General features: G+C 50.2%; 2 protein-coding genes across 5 annotated transcripts in view; one reads left to right on the top strand and one right to left on the bottom strand.

The window, feature by feature from the left end:
* csf1ra (colony stimulating factor 1 receptor, a) overlaps positions 1–9,220 on the top strand; it is a 13,242-nt gene extending 4,022 nt beyond the window's left edge. Inside the window, exons 6-21 of the mRNA XM_077005868.1 lie at positions 180–381; positions 710–825; positions 1,015–1,123; positions 1,417–1,610; positions 2,192–2,283; positions 2,439–2,565; positions 2,643–2,747; positions 2,988–3,098; positions 3,734–3,893; positions 3,988–4,070; positions 5,064–5,173; positions 5,349–5,471; positions 5,772–5,883; positions 6,339–6,438; positions 7,945–8,050; positions 8,169–9,220. Of these exons, the coding sequence (XP_076861983.1) occupies positions 180–381; positions 710–825; positions 1,015–1,123; positions 1,417–1,610; positions 2,192–2,283; positions 2,439–2,565; positions 2,643–2,747; positions 2,988–3,098; positions 3,734–3,893; positions 3,988–4,070; positions 5,064–5,173; positions 5,349–5,471; positions 5,772–5,883; positions 6,339–6,438; positions 7,945–8,050; positions 8,169–8,312 (1,994 nt within the window). The 3' untranslated portion in view covers positions 8,313–9,220. The remainder of the gene's footprint in view (positions 1–179; positions 382–709; positions 826–1,014; positions 1,124–1,416; positions 1,611–2,191; positions 2,284–2,438; positions 2,566–2,642; positions 2,748–2,987; positions 3,099–3,733; positions 3,894–3,987; positions 4,071–5,063; positions 5,174–5,348; positions 5,472–5,771; positions 5,884–6,338; positions 6,439–7,944; positions 8,051–8,168) is intronic.
* Positions 9,014–25,175, bottom strand: hmgxb3 (HMG box domain containing 3). 4 transcript variants are annotated; one of them, XM_077005859.1, is made up of 21 exons: positions 24,992–25,175; positions 23,940–24,095; positions 21,890–22,064; positions 21,290–21,805; positions 20,878–20,976; positions 20,647–20,778; positions 20,114–20,472; positions 19,755–19,858; positions 19,532–19,597; positions 18,628–18,716; positions 18,409–18,507; positions 17,584–17,730; positions 17,143–17,495; positions 16,507–16,637; positions 16,270–16,401; positions 15,764–15,948; positions 13,534–13,753; positions 12,060–12,193; positions 11,691–11,810; positions 11,368–11,577; positions 9,014–10,448 (listed from the first exon to the last, which is right to left on the bottom strand). In XM_077005859.1, the coding sequence occupies exons 2-21, from the start codon at positions 24,080–24,082 to the stop codon at positions 9,894–9,896; spliced, it is 3,969 nt and encodes a 1,322-aa protein (XP_076861974.1). In that variant the 5' UTR covers positions 24,083–24,095; positions 24,992–25,175; the 3' UTR covers positions 9,014–9,893. The 4 variants fall into 4 exon arrangements, with proteins under 4 accessions (XP_076861974.1, XP_076861976.1, XP_076861975.1 ...); XM_077005861.1 differs by having other exon boundaries at positions 21,299–21,805; XM_077005860.1 differs by lacking the exon at positions 24,992–25,175 and adding an exon at positions 24,199–24,859.

Raw genomic sequence — 25,175 nt, 5'->3', positions numbered from 1 at the left:
AGGCTTCTTGACTTTTAGGCACATAATATATTTTTAATGGTTTACCATTATTAAACAGACTTCAGATAATTTAATGTCTTAATAAGTAAATATAATATAAAGTTGTAGTCATTCTTGTTGTGGCTGTGTGTTAAAAAATGGCCAATTACTAAAAAGGGTATGTGTGGTTTTGTCACCAGAGAAGCCCTACCTGAGACTCGTCCCCCACCTGTCCCCCAGTCTGGACCACCAGGCTCTAACGGTGGATGCTGCAGAGGGCCAGGACGTGGAGCTGCAGGTGCTGGTATGGGCGTACCCTCCCCTGGAGACCCACAGGTGGAAGACCCCGGCCCTCCCCAATGCGTCCCAGCCTGAAGACACGTTCTTCGAGAATAATGACAGGCCAGTATGGTGCAGACTCAGGAGCTGGAGCTGTGAGGAGAATAAGGGGAAGTTGAGGGACGTGACAGTGTTTGAAATGTTCTGAATGGTCCTGAGATTGGGTGTTTAATTCCTATGACTGGGGTGGACAGTAACTGTGACTAATGTTAACACTGAAAATATTTCATTTGAACAACTATATCCAGTATCATCATTATAACCAGCTAACTTTTTTTAATGACATGTAAGTAAAATTGGATCACTTATTAATGGTAGATATTAAAATATAGGCACCTGCACTGCCTGTATATATTAAAACAATAATGTGTGTTGCCGTATTTCCTTGTAGGTATGAGGCAGGGCTGTTTCTAAAGAGGCTAAAGTCCGGGGAAGAGGGCCTATACACCTTCTATGCTCAGAGCAGCAGGGCTAATGCCTCCATAACATTTCGCCTTCGCATGTACCGTAAGTAATGTATGTTGGCAATAGGTTTCATTCAGTTTAGTGAGCCGATAAAACAAAGTGCAAACTTTTTTCTTTGACTAACCAAACAAGTAGAGCAACGGTTCACCGCACTGACTGAAATAGTTCACAGATTATGTATATTAAACAGCAGTGGGTTTTTGGAAGGTTTATGCTCTTTTTTTGGAACAGGAAAACCAGTTGTCTCCGTGAGAGAGAACGCAACCTCTCTGACATGCACGTCATTGGGGAATCCAGCGCCCACCATTGTCTGGTACAAGTGCCAAGGAGCCAGGCCCATGTATGTGACCAACAGATTTTGTGTTTTTGGTGATAGTTACATATCATATTTTCCTTGTATTCAGAACAAATGCTATCAAATATTGCCCTGGAACCTCATACATTTCTCTACAAGTCTCTAAGTGCAGAATTACACCTGATTCATATACCGGAATACGGAAAACTGAATTAATGTTTTATATATTGCCTCAGTGAAGACAATCTTTTTAGTCGTGCCAGTGAACTGACCTTAACAATGTCCCTGATGCACCTTGCACTAAAACTCCATTGATGGTGTGTATGTTACCATTACAGATGTACAGACAACTCCACAGACTGGGAGACCCTTGAGGCTGTTACCTCCCAGGCAAGACCTGTGGACGAGCTTGGGGGGGCGGAAGTGCAGAGTGTTGTAAACATTGAATCATCCAATCAAAAAATAACTGTAGAGTGTGTGGCATTGAACTCAGTTGGCAAAAGCAGTGCTATATTTCCAATAGACCAGTCTGGTAAGAAAATACTGGAACATCAGAGAGTAATAGAGCTTTTTTATATTTAAGATCATTGTAACAAAGAATAATAAAAATATGACAAGTCATTATAAAAGTATGTGAACACATAAGTGAACACACATTTTTTTGTGCCATATTTTGTCAATTGTGATTTTTACACCCCAATCGAAATTTGTCCTTCGCTTTGAACCCATCTGTGCAGTCAGAACACACACACACACACACACACACACACACTAGTGGTTACTAGGGGGCTGTGGATCACATGTGCCCAGAGCGGTGGGCAGCCCTAGCCCGGCGCCCGGGGAGCAGTTGGCGTTAGGTGCCTTGCTCAAGGGCACCTCAGTCACGGCCTCAGGTCTGGGAATTGAACCCACGACCCTCCAGTCACAAGACCAGTTCCCTAACCACCAGGCCATGACAGGCCATTACATACTTCTGTAATGCAATTTTCAGAATGTTTTTTTTCAATATAAAGGTTTTAAGTTAGTTTAGATTAGTTAGCTACCATTAAAAACAATATACATGTTTGTTTATCAATTTTATAATAATTAACACACTCTTATTTCTTGTTGTAGAAAAACTCTTTAGAGCAATGCTTGCCGGAGCCACAGGCATGATGGCCTTCCTCCTTCTGCTCCTCATCATCCTCATGTGCAGGTACAAACAGGTAAGAGTGTAACAGCTTCCTCAAACAGATTTTATATGTGTTGTAATGCCAGCATTACCATATAACAGCATTGTCATGTAACAGCAGTACTGTGTAACAGCATTACCATGTAACAGCCAGTAAAACATGCACTTTCATGCACTTTTCTCTTGAAGAAACCCAAGTATGAGATTCGATGGAAGATAATTGAAGCTACAGATGGAAATAACTATACTTTTATTGACCCAACTCAACTTCCTTATAATGAAAAATGGGAATTTCCTAGAGACAAGCTGAAACTAGGTTTGTACATTTTAAATTGCCAATATTAGCTAACTGGTAGTGCTACAGATTATAACCGTTTTTCCATGGTCTTGCAGGGAAGATTCTGGGTTCGGGCGCTTTTGGGAAGGTGGTGGAGGCTACAGCCATTGGCTTGGTGAAGGAGGACAACATGACTCGTGTGGCTGTAAAAATGCTGAAAGGTCAGGACAGAGGACTCTCTGCAGGGCAGAGGACTCTCTGCAGGACAGTCTCTCAGTGGCAGGACCTGCACTGCCTGTGTTGAACAGCTTTGTGTTGTTCTCATTCAACCTAGAAAGAGCTCAGCACCTCGCTGTTCAGTTAAATCTAAAATAAAGAGACAAAACTGTACAGTGAATTTGTATTATAGTGTAAAATCACAAGTATTAACTGTATTAACTGGACAAATGTGACACTTACAGCCAGGGCCCATTCAGATGAGAAGGAGGCTCTCATGTCAGAACTGAAAATCCTGAGTCACCTTGGACACCATGAGAATATCGTCAACCTGCTGGGAGCCTGCACATATGGTGGTGAGAGAGAGAGAGGGAGGGAGGGGGGGCAAGAGAAGGAGAGAGATAGTGGAAGAGAGACGGGGAGAGGAGAGAGTGAGAGAGAGAGAGGGGAGAGGGAGAGGAGGAGATAGGGAGAAAGAGAGGAGAGAAAGATGGGGAGAGGGGAGGAGAGAGAGGAAGAGGAGGAGAGAGGGAGAGAGGAAGAGATATGGGAGGAGAGAGAGGGAGAGGAGGAGGGAGAGGGGAGGAGAGAGAGGGAGAGGAGGGGAAGCGAGAGGGAGAGGAGGAGAGAGGGAGAGGAAGGAGTGAACAATTCTCATCTACATGTCAGTCTTCTGCAATTTTCTACATTATTCTACATGACTAAATGCTAAAGGGACTATTTGCCCCTCTACCTCCAGACCCATCTAAGAGTAGAACTGTCTACAAATGTGTGAACTTAAATGAGCAATTGTAGTAGTGTCTAGAACTGATAAACTAGAATTTTATTTTAGAACCACAATTAAAGTCCTACATTATTGTAAAAACAGCTGAATTACAACTAGTCTTACCTGATTCATCATTGTTCACCAAGCTAAGCACTCCATCCTCATTCACTGATGTGGTTGTGATACTGTGCTTATGTTTTGCAATTCATATCTGTCTCAACCCAGGTCCTGTGCTGGTCATCACTGAGTATTGTTGTCATGGTGACCTTCTGAACTTCTTGAGAAGCAAAGCGGAGACGTTTCTGAACTGCATCATGACCATCCCTGGAATCACAGAGAGGAGCGACTACAAGAACATGACAGTGGAGAACATGTTTATTAGAAGGTACCACTTAAGAAGAAGACCACAGTTTTAAAATGTAGGCCTATTCCGTTTGTTTGAATCTTTGGTGTACATCTTTTATTGTTTACCTGCACAGTGACAGTGGGATTTCCAGCACCTGTTCAGACAATTACTTAGAGATGAGACCTACGCAGTTCAGACCTTCAACCTCCACACAGGGTATGTATCCCACACAGGGTATGAGGGTATATATCCCACACAGGGTATGAGGGTATGTATCCCACACAGGGTATGAGGGTATGTATCCCACACAGGGTACGTATACCACACAGGGCATGAGGGTATGTATCCCACACTGGGCATGAGGGTATGTATCCCACACAGGGTACGTATACCACACAGGGTATGAGAGTATGTATCCCACACAGGGTATAAGGGTATGTATCCCACACAGGGTAGGTATACCACACAGGGTATGAGGGTATGTATCCCACACAGGGTATGAGGGTGTGTCCCACACAGCGTATGTGTCCCACACAGGGTACGTATCCCACGCAGGGTACGTATACCACACAGGGTATGTATACCACACAGGGTATGAGGGTATGTATCCCAACAGGGTATGAGGGTATGTATTCCACACAGGGTACGTATACCACACAGGGTATGAGGGTCTGTATCCCATACAGCGGTATACCACACAGGATGTGAGGGTATGTATCCCACACAGGGTATGAGGGTACGTTATCTCTCACAGGGTATGAGGGTATGTTATCTCACACAGGGTATGAGGGTACGTTATCTCTCACAGGGTATGAGGGTATGTTATCTCACACAGGGTATGAGGGTACGTTATCTCTCACAGGGTATGAGGGTATGTTATCTCACACAGGGTATGAGGGTACGTTATCTCTCACAGGGTATGAGGGTATGTTATCTCACACAGGGTATGAGGGTATGTTATCTCTCACAGGGTATGAGAGTATGTTATCTCACACAGGATATGCTATCTCTTACAGGGTATGAGGGTATTTTATTCCACACAGGATGTGCTATTCCCAAGCCCCAAGCTATTACCAAATCATTTCATATCTAACATCAAGAAAACAGCTCTATCTATAAATGTAAAAAAGAGAGTAACTGCGTTATTGTGTTCCAGTCGTAATGTTTCCAGAGCGATGTTGTGAGTATGTGCTTCTGGTTGTGATGCAGTTTCCTTGTGTGAGGATCAGAATGTGGACTCGTGCCCGTTAGACATGGACGACCTGCTAAAGTTCTCCTACCAGGTGGCTCAGGGGCTCCAGTTCCTCACAGCTAAAAACGTGAGTTCCCATCTGTCATGGAAATCATGAAAGTACATCACATTGGGTAATAATTTATCAGAGATCAGACCCAATGCACTGAAAATACCAGAAATAAGTTGTATCAAGTGGAGATGTTATTAAAGTGCAGTGTAACTGGATGTGTTTGGTGCTATGTGTTGGGGTTTGGTTGTAGTGCATCCACAGAGACGTAGCAGCCAGGAATGTTCTAGTGGCCGATGGCTGTGTGGCTAAGATCTGTGACTTTGGCCTGGCCCGTGACATCATGAATGATTCTAATTATGTGGTCAAGGGCAATGTGAGTGAAAACACATGCACACGCATGCACACACACACACACACACACACACTCACACACACTCACACACACACACACACACACACACTGGCTTACAGTAATGTTAGCATGCCAGATGCCTGTGAAACTCATAATAGGCAATGCAATTCCTTCTGCCTCGAGGCCCATATTAAAATAAGATACAATTTTATAAAATAAAATAAAAACAAAGTGTGCATTAGAAATAAGTGACATAGAATAAAAATATTTTAATCTGCATGTGTGTGTGTGTGTGTGTGTGTGTGTGTGTGTGTGTTTTAGGCCCGCTTGCCAGTGAAGTGGATGGCTCCAGAGAGTATCTTTGACTGTGTGTATACTGTCCAGAGTGATGTGTGGTCTTATGGTATTCTGCTGTGGGAGATCTTCTCCTTGGGTAAGACAGCTGACCATCATTGGTCTGTCCATGTCTTAGAGTAATACTGAGCTCTTCTTTACACAGGACTTAAATCTATCATGGGTTAGGGGATCTTCATTTGATGAAAACGTGATCCTGAAGTTGCCTTGAGGTGTCTAATTATATTTGGATATTTGGACAATATCTTTGGTGCATAATTATTGGGGAGGTATGGGAGATCAAAAATGTATCAATAATTTCTCCTCTACTGTCAACAACCAATAGCACATCATTTATAACACAGTTTACACAGGAACCCTTTCATCACTGTCTGTATTTATGGTGTCTTGTTGACTTTCCTACAGCTGCATTTGTAGGCTAACCTCTGTCTCATCGTAAGGTAGTTGTGGGTTCAGCTGAGAAAGGATAGGGTAGGTAAATCCAACCTGATTAGCTTAAAACACAGACTATTTCCTCTCTTTACTGTTTTTCAGGTAAAAGCCCATATCCAAACATCCTGGTGGACTCTAAGTTCTATAAGATGATAAAGTGTGGCTATCAAATGTCCCGCCCTGACTTTGCCCCACCTGAAATGTAAGTGAAATGCATTTTAGTGGCTTAATGAGTTTTACAAGAACAAACCTACTTCCGCATAAGGCTTTAGTTGACCCAAGATAGAAAACCTATTTTAAAAAAAGGAAAAAGGAAACCAGCATTTGGGACAATAACACCAAGTCTTTAGAAAGGAGAAGCTGAAGAATAGCTAGTCTGCTGTTGCTATAGCGTCTGTACAAGTGTTCCAGAAGTGCTCCTTCTTTCCAGAAGGGCAGAGTGACGCACAAACATGGCTGACTCATCCGTGTCTTGGCATGTCTGTCCTCTGTTCCTCTTTTGTCGTCTGCCATATCGGCAGTTAGTTCTGCGTGTTCAGTGCATGGACTCAGTGTGAGGCCTTCGTGTTTCATGCCTAGTCTCCGCCTCTTCCCGAACGGGGTTAGACTCGAGGTCAGTGGCCTCCTCTTCAGTGAGGCTGTTCAGAGCCAGTGTTCTGGGGCTCAGTGAGACACGTCTACACTCTGGGAATCTGGGGCTCAGTGAGACACATCTACACTCTGGGAATCTGGGGCTCAGTGAGACACGTCTAGACTCTGGGAATCTGGGGCTCAGTGAGACACGTCTAGACTCTGGGAATCTGGGGCTCAGTGAGACACGTCTACACTCTGGGAATCTGGGGCTCAGTGAGACACGTCTAGACTCTGGGAATCTGCAGCTTAGAGCTCCCAGTGCTACACCAGGCTGCAGGCTACCAGTCACGAACGAGATGACGAACGAGGTGTATTATGATAGATAAATACTGCAGCTGAAATCTGTCGAGCTGCTCCTGCACTCTTGGTGAATGATATATGACGAAGTGTTATGGGTATACAGCACATGGGAAACAGAAGCAAACACAAGTCTACAGCTGAAAGGGTTAACGAAAGTAACAAAATGAAACTGAACACAAAAGCGCACTAACAATAAACTAAAGAAATCTGATGTAAAAAGCTTTAAAGGCTTAAATAAGGAGCAACATAATGACATATCAAGACCCAGGAGGTGTGGCCACCGAGGCAGACAAAACACCCATGACAGGTGTGGCATATAATTAAAACACACATGTGTAAGACAGGATCAAACTGAGCAAGCAGAAGTTCTTGCATAAGCAGGCGTTATGATAATAATAAGCATAATTATAGGCGTTAAAATAAAGAATTTAGATATCACAATGAATGGTGTCTTAAACCTGTCCTCTACAATTTTTGTCATTTTAAAAGACCGGTTTAAGACACCATTCATTGTGATATCAAACCCTAACCCTAACCTAACTTAACCCTAACCTGAATCTAACCCTAACCTAATGTAACTCTAACCCTATCTCAAACCTAACCCTAACACAAGTGGATCTTTCTGATCGAGACCTAACTAAAAAGTTTAAGTGATACTACATATACAGTATTCTTGAATGACCCTGCAATGTATTTCATACCATTTCTGTAATTTCACATATTTTAGAATGTGGATAAAACAAGAATTACAGGCTTTTAACCCTTTCACACTCAGGTACACGATCATGAAAATGTGCTGGAACCTTGAAGCAACAGAAAGACCCACGTTCAGTCAGATCAGTCAGCTCATCGAGCGGCTGCTGGGAGACGCACTGCAGCAGGTAAGGACACAGTTCAAAAGACCAGTTCACCAGTTCAAATGCTCTCGAGGCCAGCGAGTCTCACCGATTGGGATTTGATAGCCTAGACGACTATTTCGGTTCTTCCCTCTGTGCTTAGACTGAGTACAAGAACGTCCAAACAGAGGCACTGGATGAGCAGCCCCTCAAATCATGTGACCCTGTCAAGACCAATGAGGAGTCATGTGATCAGGAGGAGGAGGAGCAGCCCTTGATGAAGGCGAACAACTATCAGTTCTGCTGAGCTGCTGATCTCCAGAAAACTGCGGCTGCACGATTTTAAGATCTTCAGCCATTTCTACACTCCTCTGAAATACACAAAATCACATCGCAGCTTTGAGGTCTTTCAGATCTCTTGCCCAATGTAATATATTCTATGCTGCATATAGTAGTTCCCTCTCACAACTCAAGAACAGCTAGGTCAGCAAATCTAACTTCCAGGTTAGGAGCAAGCTTGCAACCTTCACTTCCCCATGTAGATATGTGTTATTGTGTTGTTTTTCACACGTATGCTTGTCCTTTGTCCATGTTGAGACATTTTGATGATTCCTTGATTGACTTCTCGCAGTCCACATATAAGAAGCCTTAATTTAACGTCTTGCAAAGTAAGGCTCTGTTAATACAGGAATTTGCCAGATTGGATCAAAAAAGTCTATTAGGGCACCCTTCGGTGAGGGAAACACCAGCTGTATTGTATTCATATTTTTTGAAATCAGGAGAATCCTGTTTGATATAATGTATATGTAATGTAATGTTTTCATTTAATGTAGCACAAACACTGCATTAGAATGTGTCTTCTTCAGGACTGCATGTCGTCTGTGTGCTGAACACAGTCCACTCCAGCTGCAGACTTACAGGTTCTATTCTCACAGCCAACAGTGGTTAGTGTGGTGGGGCACTGCAACATTTCAACATTTCCTTTTAATGTTAGACAGTATTAGCAGCTTCTGAGTTCACATAGCATGCTTGTTCTGTTAACATATTTGTAATAAGCTATTCAGTAAAATCCAGGGAAATACTATGTTGTCATTTAATATGCAGTGAGGCTCAGTTGCATTCAATTTTATCTCTTTCTGCACAGCCGTTGTTGAATCATAACCTCTGCTGGGCGCTATCATTTATTATAAATAAAGTCATTATGAATATAGCTTACTGATGGAATCACTTGTCATTTGGGGACTGTTTGATCTTTGGTGTAGAACTAGATAGATAGATAGATAGATAGATAGATAAGATACTTTACTGATCCCAGAGGGAAATTCCTGAAGTACTAATGGTGCAGGGTGAAGGAACGTGTGTTTCAACCTGTAGTGCTTACGGATTTATCATAAACAACTCATGCGATTCATGCTTGTTATATCAGTGTTGTCTTGTAATCAAAGCAATCAATACAATAATTTGATTACAATGCTAAAAAATAAATACATTTTAGAAGATAGAAGTAATAAAAAAATGAACAATTAAAGCCTGAGAGATTTCAATTACATTTATGATAAAAGCTGTGGATTACTGTATTAAGTGTTTATTATAAACAATATAACTACCATATTTCTTAATTGTCACGCATCAATCATATCCATATTATTTAATGTTTCTGAATTACAAACACATATCTTAGCAATAAATACAGCCTTCTTGTGTCCGCTGCCGTCCCTGCTGTGCTGTGTCTTATGGTACAGTTCCGTCCTCTGTCCCCTCTGTCCCTGAAAGGCTCGAAGCGTCTGGGCCCGCTCCTGATACTGTGTTCTGTCTCCTCGTCCTCACCATGGCCCGCGGCCCGGTTTAACCCTGCCCACTTTTCCCGCTTCACTGAGCTCCTCCTCCATTACTCCAGCACCGCGTCTTCCACGGCGTCGGCGTCCACCTCCGCCCCTCCTTCCTCCTGTCCAGCGGGCGCCTCCTCCGGCTCCTCCTCCTCGGTGTTGAGCTGTGCCACCCCCAGCCTGTAGAGGGCGTCGCGGATCATCACCACCTCGCCCTGCTGGCACACCCCGAGCACCTCCGCCATCTGCTGGCTCACCACGTCTCGGCTGTGCAGGAAGTCCACCAGGCGGTTGTACAGGTAGTAGTGGGCGGCGTTATCGAACACGAGGGGCTGGCGGTGCGGGGCGTCGGGCCCCGAGGGGCCCTCACCCTCCTCCGAGCTGTCACCGGTCAAGGAGGAGACCAGGGTGGCGTACGGCTGCAGCTCCCTGCAGAGCGTGAGGGTGCGGTGGGAGTGTGGTGTTGAGGACGAGGGGGAGCGGGACTCGCTGGGCCTGGCGGGACACGCTATCCAGCGGGACGAGGATTTGGTAATGGGGTGTAGATGGGGGGTGGAGTCCACGGCAGAGAGATCCACACTGTAGTGCTGATCCTGCAGCTCAGGACACGAAACATACTGAGAGAGAAGAGAAGAGAAGAGGAGGGATAGAGAGAGAAATAGAGAGTAAACCCACGTCCGCAGTGCTACTCAGTAAAGCCTTCCATGACCTCTTCTGAAATTATTTCACACACTTTGACCCACAAAGCCAAACGGAGTCAGAAATTACATAAGTAGGTCTGTTTGAGGTTTGTGGTGACACACAGTGTGATTTTCGCATGCAGATACACATGACAGATTACAGACCTTCTGTTCAATTTTTATTTATTATAATTTTTGCCAATTACCTTCACAAGGTGATGGATGTTGGGTCATAATAAGCTTCCTTCTTCCTGTCCCAAGCACTTTGAATTGTTGGTGTGTATGAAAGGTGCTATAGAAATAAACGTGCCTTGCCTACATAGCTATGTTAGCTAAAGCTAAGCTTATGTAGCTCCAGGACAAAACAACAAAACAAACAAAATGTGGCTCATCAGTTACATAAGGGGGAAATTGTGATGTGTTTACCACACGTTGTTTGCCAAATTATAATTTTAAGACTAATATTTTAAGTTTAAATGCTTAAGATTTCATTAGCCAATGAAAATAATGTAATTATTTATAAGCAATGCTTAGCTGTTGTGCTGTTAATAGGACTTGAAGGAACAGTGACCAAGAAAGAATGAATAAAAAATGAGTCAGGCTCTGAGTCATGGAGAACAGAGATGCTGAGAGGAAGTGAGAGGTGACTACTCAGAATAGTACTCAGAATAGACACTTCTAGGTGAGACTCAAAACTTTAATTTACTCTAGCTACTCTGTTTACATATCTGGGGGCTTTTACGTGACGTACAGCAGGCCGAAGGCAAACGAGTGAAAGCAAACACCTCAGACAGCAGCCATGACACAAGGACAGGAGCTCGGGCACAACCCGAACTCCACCACACAACGTACTGACCTCTGCCGTCGCCTCTGGGTCCGAGAAGCAGCCCTGCCTCCTCCCCCACATCTGAGCCGCCAGCTCTGGGTAGAGCGCTTCCGTGCACAGCGCCACCTGCTGGCCGCAGTCCGCCACGTACACGGGGGGCCAGAAACGAGAGGACAGCAGCAGGTCGACGTGGTCGCGAGCACTCTCTCCACGCACCAGGTACTTGGAGCCACACACCACCTGCGTCATGAGCAGAGGGCCTGTTTTCTACCTGCACTCCCCATACAGACAATCACACATACATGCCGTCCAGCGATTGGCTGGCAGGTCGGAGGGGCGGGGCGGGTGTTTACCTGGTGAGGGCACACCTTGCTGAGTTTGCCTGCAGTGAGGTGGGAGGGGGGCCGGGGGCCAGTTGAGAGGCCATTTTGTATTTGCGAATAGAGCAAGCACACAGACACCATCAGCTCGTCCTGCCGACAAGGAAACACACACAACTTCTTTAAGCGCCATTTCCCCCTCAATGCTGCTGCAACCCTATTATATAAAGTAGTGTATGTGTGTATGCTTGTGAATGTATGTATATTTTTGTGTATGCATGTTTGTATGTGTGTGTGTGCGCGCGTGTATTTGTGTGTGTGTGTGTATATATGTGTATGTATGTATGTATATGTGTGTGTGTGTGTGTGTGTGTGTGTGTGTGTGTGTGTGTGTGTGTGTACCTTGCTGCTGTAAGGTTCTGATGGTGTTCCACACTGCTCCAGAATGTTCCGGAGCTCCTCCTCACTGTGCTGCTCCATCTGCTCTGGCCTCAGCTGACCGTCACGTATCAGACGCATCAGCGCCGACGCATCTCCTGACACAGGCAGCACACACACATCCACACACATCCACACACACAGGCTCAGTGCTCACACCTCCACTGCCACCTCCACACACACCCGCCTGGTGCTCACGCTTGCAGGGGTCCGTCAGGGTTTGCCAAGTGCCTCCCACCCCATTTCCTCTACACGGTCAGGACAGATGACGAGACAGTGGAGGTCCAGTGCAGGAACAGGAAGGGCTTCTGCAGTCATGTGACAGGATGTTCTACCTCTGCTCTGTAGGTGCAGTCTGCACTGATGTCTCCCCCAGTGGGAAGGCCCCCCCCACACACGCACACTGCAACTCGCTGGAGAACCTGCGCTCAGTCTGGTGTGGCGTGATAAAGGGCGTAGCAGGACGGAGCAGAGCGTAGCAGGCATTCTACACTGGGAGCTGGTGTCATACTGCTAAGGACTAACCAGTGAGCAGATCTAACCAGCTTTAGTCATGCTCAGAGGGCCATCTCACCTGCGTGTGGTGTCTCACCTGCGTGCGGTGTCTCACCTGCGTGCGGTGTCTCACCTGCGTGCGGTGTCTCACCTGTGTGTGGTGTCTCACCTGCATGTGGTGCCTCACCTGCGTGCGGTGTCTCACCTGTGTGCGGTGTCTCACCTGTGTGTGGTGTCTCACCTGTGTGCGGTGTCTCACCTGTGTGTGGTGTCTCACCTGCGTGCGGTGTCTCACCTGTGTGCGGTGTCTCACCTGTGTGCGGTGTCTCACCTGTGTGTGGTGTCTCACCTGCGTGCGGTGTCTCACCTGTGTGCGGTGTCTCACCTGTGTGTGGTGTCTCACCTGTGTGCGGTGTCTCACCTGTGTGTGGTGTCTCACCTGCGTGCGGTGTCTCACCTGCGTGCGGTGTCTCACCTGCGTGTGGTGTCTCACCTGCGTGTGGTGTCTCACCTGTGTGCGGTGTCTCACCTGCGTGCGGTGTCTCACCTGCGTGCGGTGTCTCACCTGTGTGCGGTGTCTCACCTGCGTGCGGTGTCTCACCTGCGTGCGGTGTCTCACCTGCGTGTGGTGTCTCACCTGCGTGTGGTGTCTCACCTGTGTGCGGTGTCTCACCTGCGTGTGGTGTCTCACCTGTGTGCGGTGTCTCACCTGTGTGCGGTGTCTCACCTGTGTGTGGTGTCTCACCTGTGTGCGGTGTCTCACCTGCGTGCGGTGTCTCACCTGTGTGTGGTGTCTCACCTGTGTGTGGTGTCTCACCTGTGTGCGGTGTCTCACCTGCGTGTGGTGTCTCACCTGTGTGCGGTGTCTCACCTGTGTGCGGTGTCTCACCTGTGTGTGGTGTCTCACCTGCGTGCGGTGTCTCACCTGCGTGCGGTGTCTCACCTGCGTGCGGTGTCTCCGCTGCGATCTTCTCCTTCTCGGTGTTGACGACCACGGCGCTCCTCATGAGCGGGGGGAAGAAGGGGGCGATGATGGAGGCGTCGAAGCGGGTGATGGAGACGCTGGAGGGGAAGGCGGCCTGCTCCAGGGCTTCACCTTCCATCGCCAGCCAGAACTCCTCCACCTGCACCTCCTCCGACGCCTGGAACTCCGGCCACGTGAACTGCACAGGGAGAGAACAGTGCGTCACCGTGGGTCTGTGCTGCGTGCGCGGGGGGAGGAGGGTGGAGGAGGGTGGGGGGAGGAGGGTGGGGGCGCGGGGGGGAGGAGGGTGGGAGCACGGATGGAGGAGGGTGGGGGCGCGCTGGGGGAAGAGGGTGGGAGCGCGGGTGGAGGAGGGTGGGGGCGCGCTGGGGGAAGAGGGTGGGAGCGTGGGTGGAGGAGGGTGGGGGCGCGCGGGGGGAGGAGGGTGGGGGTGCGGGTGGAGGAGGGTGGGGGCGCGGGGGGGAGGAGGGTGGGGGTGCGCTGGGGGAAGAGGGTGGGGGCGCGGGTGGAGGAGGGTGGGGGCGCGCTGGGGGAAGAGGATGGGAGCGTGGGTGGAGGAGGGTGGGGGCGCGGGGGGAGGAGGGTGGGGGCGCGCTGGGGGAAGAGGGTGGGGGCGCGCTGGGGGAAGAGGGTGGGAGCGTGGGTGGAGGAGGGTGGGGGCGCGCGGGGGGAGGAGGGTGGGGGCGCGCTGGGGGAAGAGGGTGGGAGCGTGGGTGGAGGAGGGTGGGGGCGCGCGGGGGGAGGAGGGTGGGGGTGCGGGTGGAGGAGGGTGGGGGCGCGGGGGGGAGGAGGGTGGGGGTGCGCTGGGGGAAGAGGGTGGGGGCGCGGGTGGAGGAGGGTGGGGGCGCGCTGGGGGAAGAGGATGGGAGCGTGGGTGGAGGAGGGTGGGGGCGCGGGGGGAGGAGGGTGGGGGCGCGCTGGGGGAAGAGGGTGGGGGCGCGCTGGGGGAAGAGGGTGGGAGCGTGGGTGGAGGAGGGTGGGGGCGCGCGGGGGGAGGAGGGTGGGGGCGCGCTGGGGGAAGAGGGTGGGAGCGTGGGTGGAGGAGGGTGGGGGCGCGCGGGGGGAGGAGGGTGGGGGTGCGGGTGGAGGAGGGTGGGGGCGCGGGGGGGAGGAGGGTGGGGGTGCGCTGGGGGAAGAGGGTGGGGGCGCGGGTGGAGGAGGGTGGGGGCGCGCTGGGGGAAGAGGATGGGAGCGTGGGTGGAGGAGGGTGGGGGCGCGGGGGGAGGAGGGTGGGGGCGCGCTGGGGGAAGAGGGTGGGGGCGCGCTGGGGGAAGAGGGTGGGAGCGTGGGTGGAGGAGGGTGGGGGCGCGCGGGGGGAGGAGGGTGGGGGCGCGCTGGGGGAAGAGGGTGGGAGCGTGGGTGGAGGAGGGTGGGGGCGCGCGGGGGGAGGAGGGTGGGGGTGCGGGTGGAGGAGGGTGGGGGCGCGGGGGGGAGGAGGGTGGGGGTGCGCTGGGGGAAGAGGGTGGGGGCGCGGGTGGAGGAGGGTGGGGGCGCGCTGGGGGAAGAGGATGGGAGCGTGGGTGGAGGAGGGTGGGGGCGCGGGGGGAGGAGGGTGGGGGCGCGCTGGGGGAAGAGGGTGGGGGCGCGCTGGGGGAAGAGGGTGGGAGCGTGGGTGGAGGAGGGTGGGGGCGCGCGGGGGAGGAGGGTGGGGGCGCGCTGGGGGAAGAGGGTGGGGGCGCGCTGGGGGAAGAGGGTGGGGGCGCGGATGGAGGAGGGTGGGGGCGCGCGGGGGGAGGAGGGTGGGGGTGCGGGTGGAGGAGGGTGGGGGCGCGCTGGGGGAAGAGGGTGGGAGCGTGGGGGGAGGAGGGTGGGGGCGCGCTGGGGGAAGAGGGTGGGGGCGCGGGTGGAGGAGGGTGGGGGCGCGCTGGGGGAAGAGGGTGGGAGCGTGGGTGGAGGAGGGTGGGGGCGCGCGGGGGGAGGAGGGTGGGGGCGCGCTGGGGGAAGAGGGTGGGGGCGCGGGTGGAGGAGGGTGGGGGCGCGCGGGGGGAGGAGGGTGGGGGTGCGGGTGGAGGAGGGTGGGGGCGCGCTGGGGGAAGAGGGTGGGAGCGTGGGTGGAGGAGGGTGGGGGCGCGCGGGGGGAGGAGGGTGGGGGTGCGGGTGGAGGAGGGTGGAGCGAGTGGGTATAGGAGGGTGGAGCGCAGGGGTGGAGGAGGGTGGGGCGCGCAGGTGGAGGAGGACCATCTCATACCTCCACGTTTTTGAGCTGCAGCACCGTGCTGGTGTAGCGCTGTGCGATCTCCAGTTTGGGGGCGATGCCACAGACACCACAGATCATGTCGTTGTAGTCGCGCACCGTCAGACACTCAAACGCCCAGTAACCGCTACACAGCAGCTGCTGGACACGGGCCCGCTCCTCTGGACCCAGTGGGCAACCTGGGACAGGAAGTGGGGGGGGGGGGGGGGGGGACAATTGGTTTTTATATAAGAAAGAGCGCAAGAATTAGAATTAGAGTGCAATCTCAACTGCTAGAAAAACACTTTGTAATAAATACTTCCTACTACTGTATTTACTGCATGTAAACAAAAACAGCATAAACATAATCTCACATACTTAAAAGATCATTGAACACCTATCTACGCTGCAAGAACAAATTAGGTTTGAACACAGCCTCGAGGAGAAGGGCCAGTGCTGTGTGTGTGTGTGTGTGTGTGTGTGTGTGTGTGTGTGTGTGTGTGGGAGGAACGGTGTGCTACCTGCTGGAGTGTGTGTGCTGCTGAGGATGCTGTGGGCAGTGAGTGAAGGTTCCTGGCCCAGTCTGACCTGAGAGCGGATCTTAAAGAACAGGTCCAGACTCACCAGCAGCTGGTTGCCCACATTAAACAAACCTTAGACACACAAACACCCACATACGTTGCTCAGTTAAAGGAGATGAAAATATGTTGTGTGTGTGTGTGTTTGTTGTACATGAATAGGTAGATGTGTGTGTGTACCTGGATGTAAGTCGATGAAACTGTGCACCGCTAAGCAATGCACGTTCAGACATGTCTTCAACTGCAGAGATACTGGCTGCAGCAGAGACTCCGTCAGTAACCAGCACTGCTGCAGTCCTGCTACTGAACAACTACACACACACACACACACACACACACACACACACACACACACACACACACACACACACACACAGTAAGTCTACACAGTGTCTACATGTGTTTCAGGTGAGTGTATGTGTGCATGTGTAAGGGTTTGTGTAAGGTGTGCGTAAGGGTGTGTGTAAAGTGTGTGTAAGGTGTGTCTAGGAGTGTGTGTAAGGGTGTGTGTAAGGTGTGTGTAGGAGTGTGTGTGGGAGTGTGTGTAAGGTGTGTAAGGTGTGTGTAAAGGTGTGCGTAAGGTGTGTGTAAGGGTGTGTGTAAGGTGTGTGTGTAAGGTGTGTGTAAGGGTGTGCGTAAGGTGTGTGTGTAAGGTGTGTGTAAGGGTGTGTGTAAGGTGTGTAAGGTGTGTGTGTAAGGGTGTGTGTAGGAGTGCGTGTAAGGTGTGTAAGGTGTGTGTGTAAGGGTGTGCGTAAGGTGTGTGTGTAAGGTGTGTGTAGGGGTGTGTGTAAGGTGTGTGGGGTTGGTCGCCCTCACCCTTCTCCTCCACTGTACAGTGGATAATGGCACAGACTGCAGTGGGTGGCTGGAGGTTCGTACAAAGTTGGCCACCCATCACAAACGGACTCCTCCTCCTCCTCTTCCCCCTGCTGCTGCTCCTCCCCGGTGTGTGGCGGCTGGTCTCCTCCGGCGTGGCGGGAGCCCCGTGTGCGGTTGAGGCGGTGCACGAGGTCCAGGGTGTCCTGCAGCTCCGCCTCACTCTCAGGGAAGTGCAGACAGTGGCGCAGCAAGGCCACCGTAGACTGACGCTGCACCTCCCGCTGCCCCGCCGTCAGGCCCCGCACTACGTCCAGCAGGGGCGTCGCGCCTCCACCTGCATCCAGGGACATCTGTGGAGGGGAGCAGGGGTCAGAGAGGCGCTAGCCCACACCGGCGCTCGGGGGGACGGGAGGGGCGGATCGTGTTCGCTCTGCTCACCACGGAGTTGCTTCTCTTGCTCGGCTTGCTGGAGAGCTCACAGCCGCAGCTGGGGCAGAAGGCCGGCTTGTGCCTGTTCTTGTAGATGTAATCGCAGGAGGGGTTCTTACACCTGCCCCTGCCCCGCGCTGTGGACAAGCCCAGAGCCTGTCAAAACAAACAGGTCAGCCACAAGAGCCTAAAGGTCAGATTACACACACTCACAGATTACACGCACTCACAGCTTACACACACTCACAGCTTACACACATGGCCTAAAATCCAAAGTCGATTCATGATTGTATTTTGCATGCTGTTGCCAAGGCCTCTGCCACAGCAGTAATGTTGTAAGATGGTTAAGCACGGCGAGAGGCCCAGGGCACTAACCAGGGAGGAGGTGGAGTTCTGTTTGAATGGCAGCATGGACACTAACCAGGGAGGAGGTGGAGTTCTGTTTGAATGGCAGCATGGACACTAACCAGGGAGGAGGTGGAGTTCTGTTTGAAAGGCAGCATGGGCACTAACCAGGGAGGAGGTGGAGTTCTGTTTAAATGGCAGCATGGGCACTAACCAGGGAGAAGGTGGAGTTCTGTTTGAATGGCAGCATGGACACTAACCAGGGAGGAGGTGGAGTTCTGTTTGAAAGGCAGCATGGGCACTAACCAGGGAGGAGGTGGAGTTCTGTTTGAATGGCAGCATGGACATAACCAGGGAGGAGGTGGAGTTCTGTTTGAATGGCAGCATGGACACTAACCAGGGAGGAGGTGGAGTTCTGTTTGAATGGCAGCATGGACACTAACCAGGGAGGAGGTGGAGTTCTGTTTGAATGGCAGCATGGACACTAACCAGGGAGGAGGTGGAGTTCTGTTTGAATGGCAGCATGGACAGGATCTTCACTCCACTCTCCGTCACTATGTACTGGTTGCTGCTGATTGCTGTCGGTTTCTAAAACACAGCAGAGCGGGAGGTGAGCGCAGAGCACAGATCCCTCCCAGAGAGGAAGGTGAAGGAGGGCGTGGCCACTCTCACGTGGGCATGGCCTCCCACACCTGGGCGTGGCCTCACCTGCTCCGAGGCACTGGGGGGCACAGAGTGGCCGAGCTGCTTCAGGGTGCTGGGCTTCAGACCCAGTGTCCTCTCAGCAGAAGGCTTCCCTGCACAAACCAACATAACAGGGACAGAGCTTACAATCTCACCTGTACCTGTACCTACACCTGTACCTGCACCTGTAACTGTACCTACACCTGTACCTGTACCTGCACCTGTAACTGTACCTGCACCTGTAACTGTACCTGTAACTGTACCTACACCTGTACCTGTACCTGCACCTGTAACTGTACCTACACCTGTACCTGTAACTGTACCTACACCTACACCTGTACCTGTAACTGTACCTACACCTGTACCTGTACCTGCACCTGTACCTGTAACTGTACCTACACCTGTACCTGTAACTGTACCTACACCTGTACCTGTACCTGTAACTGTAACTGTATCTACACCTGTACCTGTACCTGCACCTGTACCTGTAACTGTACCTACACCTGTACCTGTAACTGTACCTACACCTGTACCTGTAACTGTACCTACACCTGTACCTACACCTGTACCTGTACCTGTAACTGTAACTGTACCTACACCTGTACCTGTAACTGTACCTACACCTGTACCTGTACCTGCACCTGTAACTGTACCTACACCTGTAACTGTACCTACACCTGTACCTGTACCTGTAACTGTACCTACACCTGTACCTGTAACTGTACCTGTAACTGGCTTCATGCAGATGCTTTTATCCAAAATGGCAAAAAATGGTAAAACACCATACGACCATATGGTTGTCATTACTAAAATCATCTATGATTCCAATGCCATTAACCAAAAAAGTTTACAGATGATAATTTGTATACTTAATTCAACAAACAATGACATCTGAAAAATGGCTGGCATGTGAAGGTGTGTAAACTACCTGTTCTGGTCACTTTGGCATCTCGTTTACTTCTGTTGGGAGGCACTGTTATCCACTGAAAGACGGCTGTGTGAGAGACACTCGAGTCAATACCATCACCTCCCAGACTGGGCCCAACCCAGCAAGATCATCCCTACACACACACTCACACACACACTCTCACTCTCACACTCACACACACTCTCACTCTCACACTCACACACACTTAGTGGGAGGGTCTTACTGGGAGAACTGGGAGCAGGGAGGATGGCACGAATGCGGCGTTTCTGACCGCTGGTGATGCTCTTGTCTTTACCGATGACCCGGACACGAGCACTGCTGACTCCTCTGCTCACAAACACATCACCCACCATCAGACTGACACAGTCCTACCACTACACACACTATACACACTCATTACACACGTGCAGATCACCACAGTCAGATTGACGCAGTCCTACCACTATACACACTATACACACTCGTTACACACGTACAGATCACCACAGTCACATCACAATAAGCTACTGTTAGAAAATATTAATTGATGTGCACCTATTTGTTATAATTAAAAAGTTTATAAAAACTGCTTAGTTTGCTCACATGACAGCTGATTCAGTACACTGAGAGGCGTCTGAATTGTTGACGAGGGCGCCATCTGTTGGTTGATGGGCTGTAACAGCATCCGTCTTTTCCCTCTTCCTGCGTGTGCGCTTCATGGTACGGGACGGCCCCCCTCCACTCCTTCCTGCAGGACTGACATCCTGAGCTTTTGCGTGAACTGCTGCCTTCTCCGTCGTGTTTTCGGTAGCCTCTCCGTGTCCTGCGTCCGTGACAAACGGCAGGACAGTGTCCCGAGTTGCCATTTCAGAGGGCGGGGCAGCAGAACAGACCTCGTCATCCTGAGACTTCTGCTGTTTCCTTGGAGATGATGCTGCACCAGGTACGACTCCTTTCACCACCTATAATTCATACAAACACAAATGTTACACAGTATATAACAATATTAATATAATGAACAATATTAAAATTATGCATGATATATTTTGAACAAAATATGTTATTAAGGTGTAGTACATGGTGGAAGGTTTCACGTGGACTCAGGACAGGAAGCTCACGTGAGCGGGGTGACTTACCGGTGCCACCCACTTGCCCCCGAGGTGCTGACCGCAGTCTGGACACTGCGGCGGCTTGTGGCGGGTCACGTACGTGAACGAACAGCCCGGTGTGCTGCAACTGCCACGCCCTCTCCGCGTGTACTTTATGGACTACGAAAAACAAAAATAAACGAACAAATGTCCTCAACAGCATTAACACGTGCAGTATCACAGTAGCTTAAAAGAACCCATATCACAGTGGGTGCTCACCAGCTTGAACGAGGGTTTGGACTCCGCCCTCACACGGTTCAGCACAGGAAGCATCATGACTGGACTGGCTGCGGGAAGAACTTTATTCTCCAGTAGCTCCTAAACAACCACAAAGTCAAAGAATTCATTACTGGCAGGTGACACGCTCCCAGCTCCCATCAGAAACCCCAATATATTATATATATATAATAGTGAATAACAGATTTTAAAAATCTCATATGAATGTGTTGGAAACAGGTTAAGAACAGTTTGGAAAAGATTCCCAAGGTATATATTATTATTCTACTTTTACTGACACTGCCCACTGACCTTTTTTGATTGTAGCATTTGTGTTGCTAAATATTTAGCTAGACGTTCATGCTGCATGTGTATGTATAGAATGGTAGGTAGGGTAAAGTACAGTGTGCTTAACTGTTCTTACATGACTAGGTATGATGGCAACCAGGTGAGTGGCATCTGCCTTGACTTGTGGCAACACAGCCCCGCCCTCAAGTCCCTCTACTGCCATGCCAACACCACCATAAGCCCCGCCCACTGCCCTGGTCTCTTCCTCCTTCAGCAGAGTGGCGCATTGCTGACGATCTTGCACAAAAGCAGGAAGTCTTCTGGCTGAGGAACACTGAGGGAAAAGTCCTTGAAACGCAGTGGACCTGCCCAGAGACATGGCAGTGTCGTCACCCACACCCACACACTGCTCCGCCAGCTCCACCTCACTGCCCAGGGTCAAGGGGGACACCAGGCCTTCCTGGGCAGAGGCCTTGGAGGATTCCTCGTCAGCAGAGTCCACTCCATCCTCCACGCAGACTTCAACGGAGGCCCCTGTCCTCCCCTCATCCAAAGACGTCTTTGGCAGGAGAACGTAGTTGGTCCTCGGGAGGATTTTGCGGAAGCCCGGGACATCTCGAGAAGAAACTGCAGACTGGACACTCTGTTATGAGGATGAATCAGATACTACATTCAAGAGCTTCATACCTTCAGTCTGGATTTGTCCACTCAAATAGCTGCAACGTACCGGGTCCAGTCCATCCTTCTCCATCCTGGCCCTCTCCAGGTAGAAGCCCTTATCTGCCACGTTGAGCCTCTTCCAGCTGTCACTGATGCGCTTGTTGATCTCAGACTGGGGCATGTCTGGATGCTCCTGCTGCAGACGCTGGTGCACGTCAAAGTAGTACAGCAGGTAGGCAGACCTGCAGGAGACACAGACTCATTCACACTGTAGTACAGCAGGTAGGCAGACCTGCAGGAGACACAGACTCATTCACACTGTAGTACAGCAGGTAGGCAGACCTGCAGGAGACACAGACTCATTCACACTGTAGTACAGCAGGTAGGCAGACCTGCAGGAGACACAGACTCATTCACACTGTAGTACAGCAGGTAGGCAGACCTGCAGGAGACACAGACTCATTCACACTGTAGTACAGTAGGTAGGCAGACCTGCAGGAGACACAGACTCATTCACACTGTAGTACAGCAGGTAGGCAGACCTGCAGGAGACCCAGGCTGTTTCTCAATTCAGGGGCTGCAGCCTACGTAGACCACGTAGACCGCAACCCACGGTGGCCACACACTTCGAAGGCCGGGTAGGCTGCATCTCACGGCTGTTAAATGAAACAGTCTAGTCTTCGCAAGACGTATGTTTGCGTGACCACGCTCTGCCCAGTTTCATACGTTACATACGTGTTAGCGCGCTGTCCGACAAATATCACATCACCCACAAATGCCTAAAAGAAAATGCGTTGAACATGTATTCACGTTTGACGGGAAGTATAACTTCATAACAAAATTCAATGTATTTTTATAAACGTTACTTTTACGTTACTTTTACGTATAAACGTTTAGTAAATACTCAAAGCACATGTTTACCTGCAATGTCATTAATAACTGGCATGTTATTTAGCATCTCATTGTAGTATAAATGTCCATATTTAAAAAATACCGACATTTAAAAACGAATTCTTCGGCCCGTACACTAGACTCCGCCTGTTTATTGTTCATAGAGCAATGAATCCTGGGATATGGTGGGACGCGAAGGATACTCAGATGCATCCTTCGTTTTCGGGGTTTTGAAGGCTACATTCGTCGGCCGCATAAGAAGGAGTCCACGAATTGGGACAGCCTCGTCGCGGCGCAGTGACGTAACCGGCCTACAAATGCGCACTTCGTGGGCTGCAGCCCCTGAATTGAGAAACAGCCACAGACTCATTCACACTGTAGTACAGCAGGTAGGCAGACCTGCAGGAGACACAGACTCATTCACACTGTAGTACAGCAGGTAGGCAGACCTGCAGGAGACACACTTATTCACACTGTAGTACAGTAGGTAGGCAGACCTGCAGGAGACACAGGATCATTCACACTGTAGTACAGTAGGTAGGCAGACCTGCAGGAGACACAGACTCATTCACACTGTAGTACAGCAGGTAGGCAGACCTGCAGGAGACACAGACTCATTCATACTGTAGTACAGCAGGTAGGCAGACCTGCAGGAGACACAGACTCATTCACACTGTAGTACAGCAGGTAGGCAGACCTGCAGGAGACACAGACTCATTCATACTGTAGTACAGCAGGAGACACAGACTCATTCACACTGTAGTACAGCAGGAGACACAGACTCATTCACGCTGTAGTACAGCAGGAGACACAGACTCATTCACACTGTAGTACAGCAGGTATGCAGACCTGCAGGAGACACAGACTCATTCACACTGTAGTACAGCAGGAGACACAGACTCATTCACACTGTAGTACAGCAGGAGACACAGACTCATTCACACTGTAGTACAGCAGGTATGCAGACCTGCAGGAGACACAGACTCATTCACACTGTAGTACAGCAGGAGACACAGACTCATTCACACTGTAGTACAGCAGGTATGCAGACCTGCAGGAGACACAGACTCATTCACACTGTAGTACAGCAGGAGACACAGACTCATTCACACTGTAGTACAGCAGGAGACACAGACTCATTCACACTGTTAAGGGATGGAAGGCTGTTGCTGAACATCTCCTGGTGTTGCTCCCCCGTGAAGCTGAGGTCAGAACCGCTCCGCTACCTGGGCTTCTTCGGTTTGTCCGTGTGGTCGCCACTGCCTTTGCTCCTTTTCTTCTTCTTGGGTAGAGGGAGGTCGACCAGCGTGCAACAACTCTCCACCTCCTCCATCACCCTCACCTCCGCCTCCTCATACATGGCCTCCATCACCGGGATGATTCTGAAGAAACACAACAGCAGCCGCTCAGAGGGAAGGTGAGAAACGGTGATGCCCAACACGTTATGTGGATTACACTTAAAGCTAGAGCATTCCCGTTACGCACCAGCTCTTCTTGGAGGTATACCAGTACTAGGATGCATATTTTTGTCAACATGCAAGAGTGATAGACAGTAATTTAAGTCCAGTTCAGTGGTCCTCAGTTCCAGATATCTCAGTCCACATGCTACACAAATCTAAATCATCTGATCCAGTAGGACAACCACTCTTTAGACAGGGGAGGCAGAGCTGTGACAGAGGGGGTCTTCCTGCACTACACTTCATTACCCCACATGATTGTAGCCCACAACACATGTTAATAACAAAGGTTTGTTTACAAATATAATAATTCCAAATTATTTTGTTTCGTGTCAGCACATTGCATAGGATGTATATTGATCTCTCTTCATTCACATAAGTTGAGACTGTTTATTTAGAGCAACTGGTGACATTTTAACAAAGTGAAACGGAACATGTGTTACAGGCCTCTGCTGAACGAACATAACGAGTCCATGAACACTGTTTTGAGTGTTAACGGTGACAACAACAGCATGTCTAGATCGACAACGTGACACAAACATGCCTGTCACCGCCCTTGAACCATCACCTATGAGACCTCTAATAACACGTTTCGTAGCAGAACAGATCTCCCGATCTTAACTTTTACGCCTCGCAGGAACTCATTCCTTCTCTAATTATAAGCTGTGCCACACTGGTGTGCGATCCGAGTGCCTGTCCACAGATATGTCCCACCACAGACATGTCCCACCCGGAGACACATGTCGGTTACTGCTGCGTCTCCATACTGAGTCCAGGCGCCGCCACTTGTCCAATGAGCGCCTGTCTTGTTGCAACCTTACCTCTTTCGCCTTACGGATCCTTCTCAAATCTTTCGGATCACATATTAAACGTGATAAAATGTTCCGTCGTCGGGATCCTTCTGCATCACGACATGGTTTGGCTAATGCAAGACTGGGTTTTGCAGAAGAAAGACGCTTTTACGGATCTTTCCTCCCCTGCGCGCCGTAAAAATGGCGCACTGTT

Source organism: Brachyhypopomus gauderio, chromosome 5 (genome assembly GCF_052324685.1).
Source record: "Brachyhypopomus gauderio isolate BG-103 chromosome 5, BGAUD_0.2, whole genome shotgun sequence".
Classification (NCBI taxonomy): Eukaryota; Metazoa; Chordata; class Actinopteri; order Gymnotiformes; family Hypopomidae; genus Brachyhypopomus; species Brachyhypopomus gauderio.
This window is presented reverse-complemented; position numbering and strand designations above follow the sequence as displayed.

Bases quoted from the DNA above. Each gene is read 5' to 3' on its own strand.
- hmgxb3 (XM_077005859.1), bottom strand. From the start codon at position 24,082: ATGGAGGCCATGTATGAGGAGGCGGAGGTGAGGGTGATGGAGGAGGTG. The intron at 16,638-17,142 runs GTGAGGGCGACC...GTGTGTGTGTAG, and splicing joins CTGTACAGTGGAGGAGAAGG to TTGTTCAGTAGCAGGACTGC. The intron at 12,194-13,533 runs GTGAGACACCGC...TGCCTGTGTCAG, and splicing joins AGCGGAGACACCGCACGCAG to GAGATGCGTCGGCGCTGATG.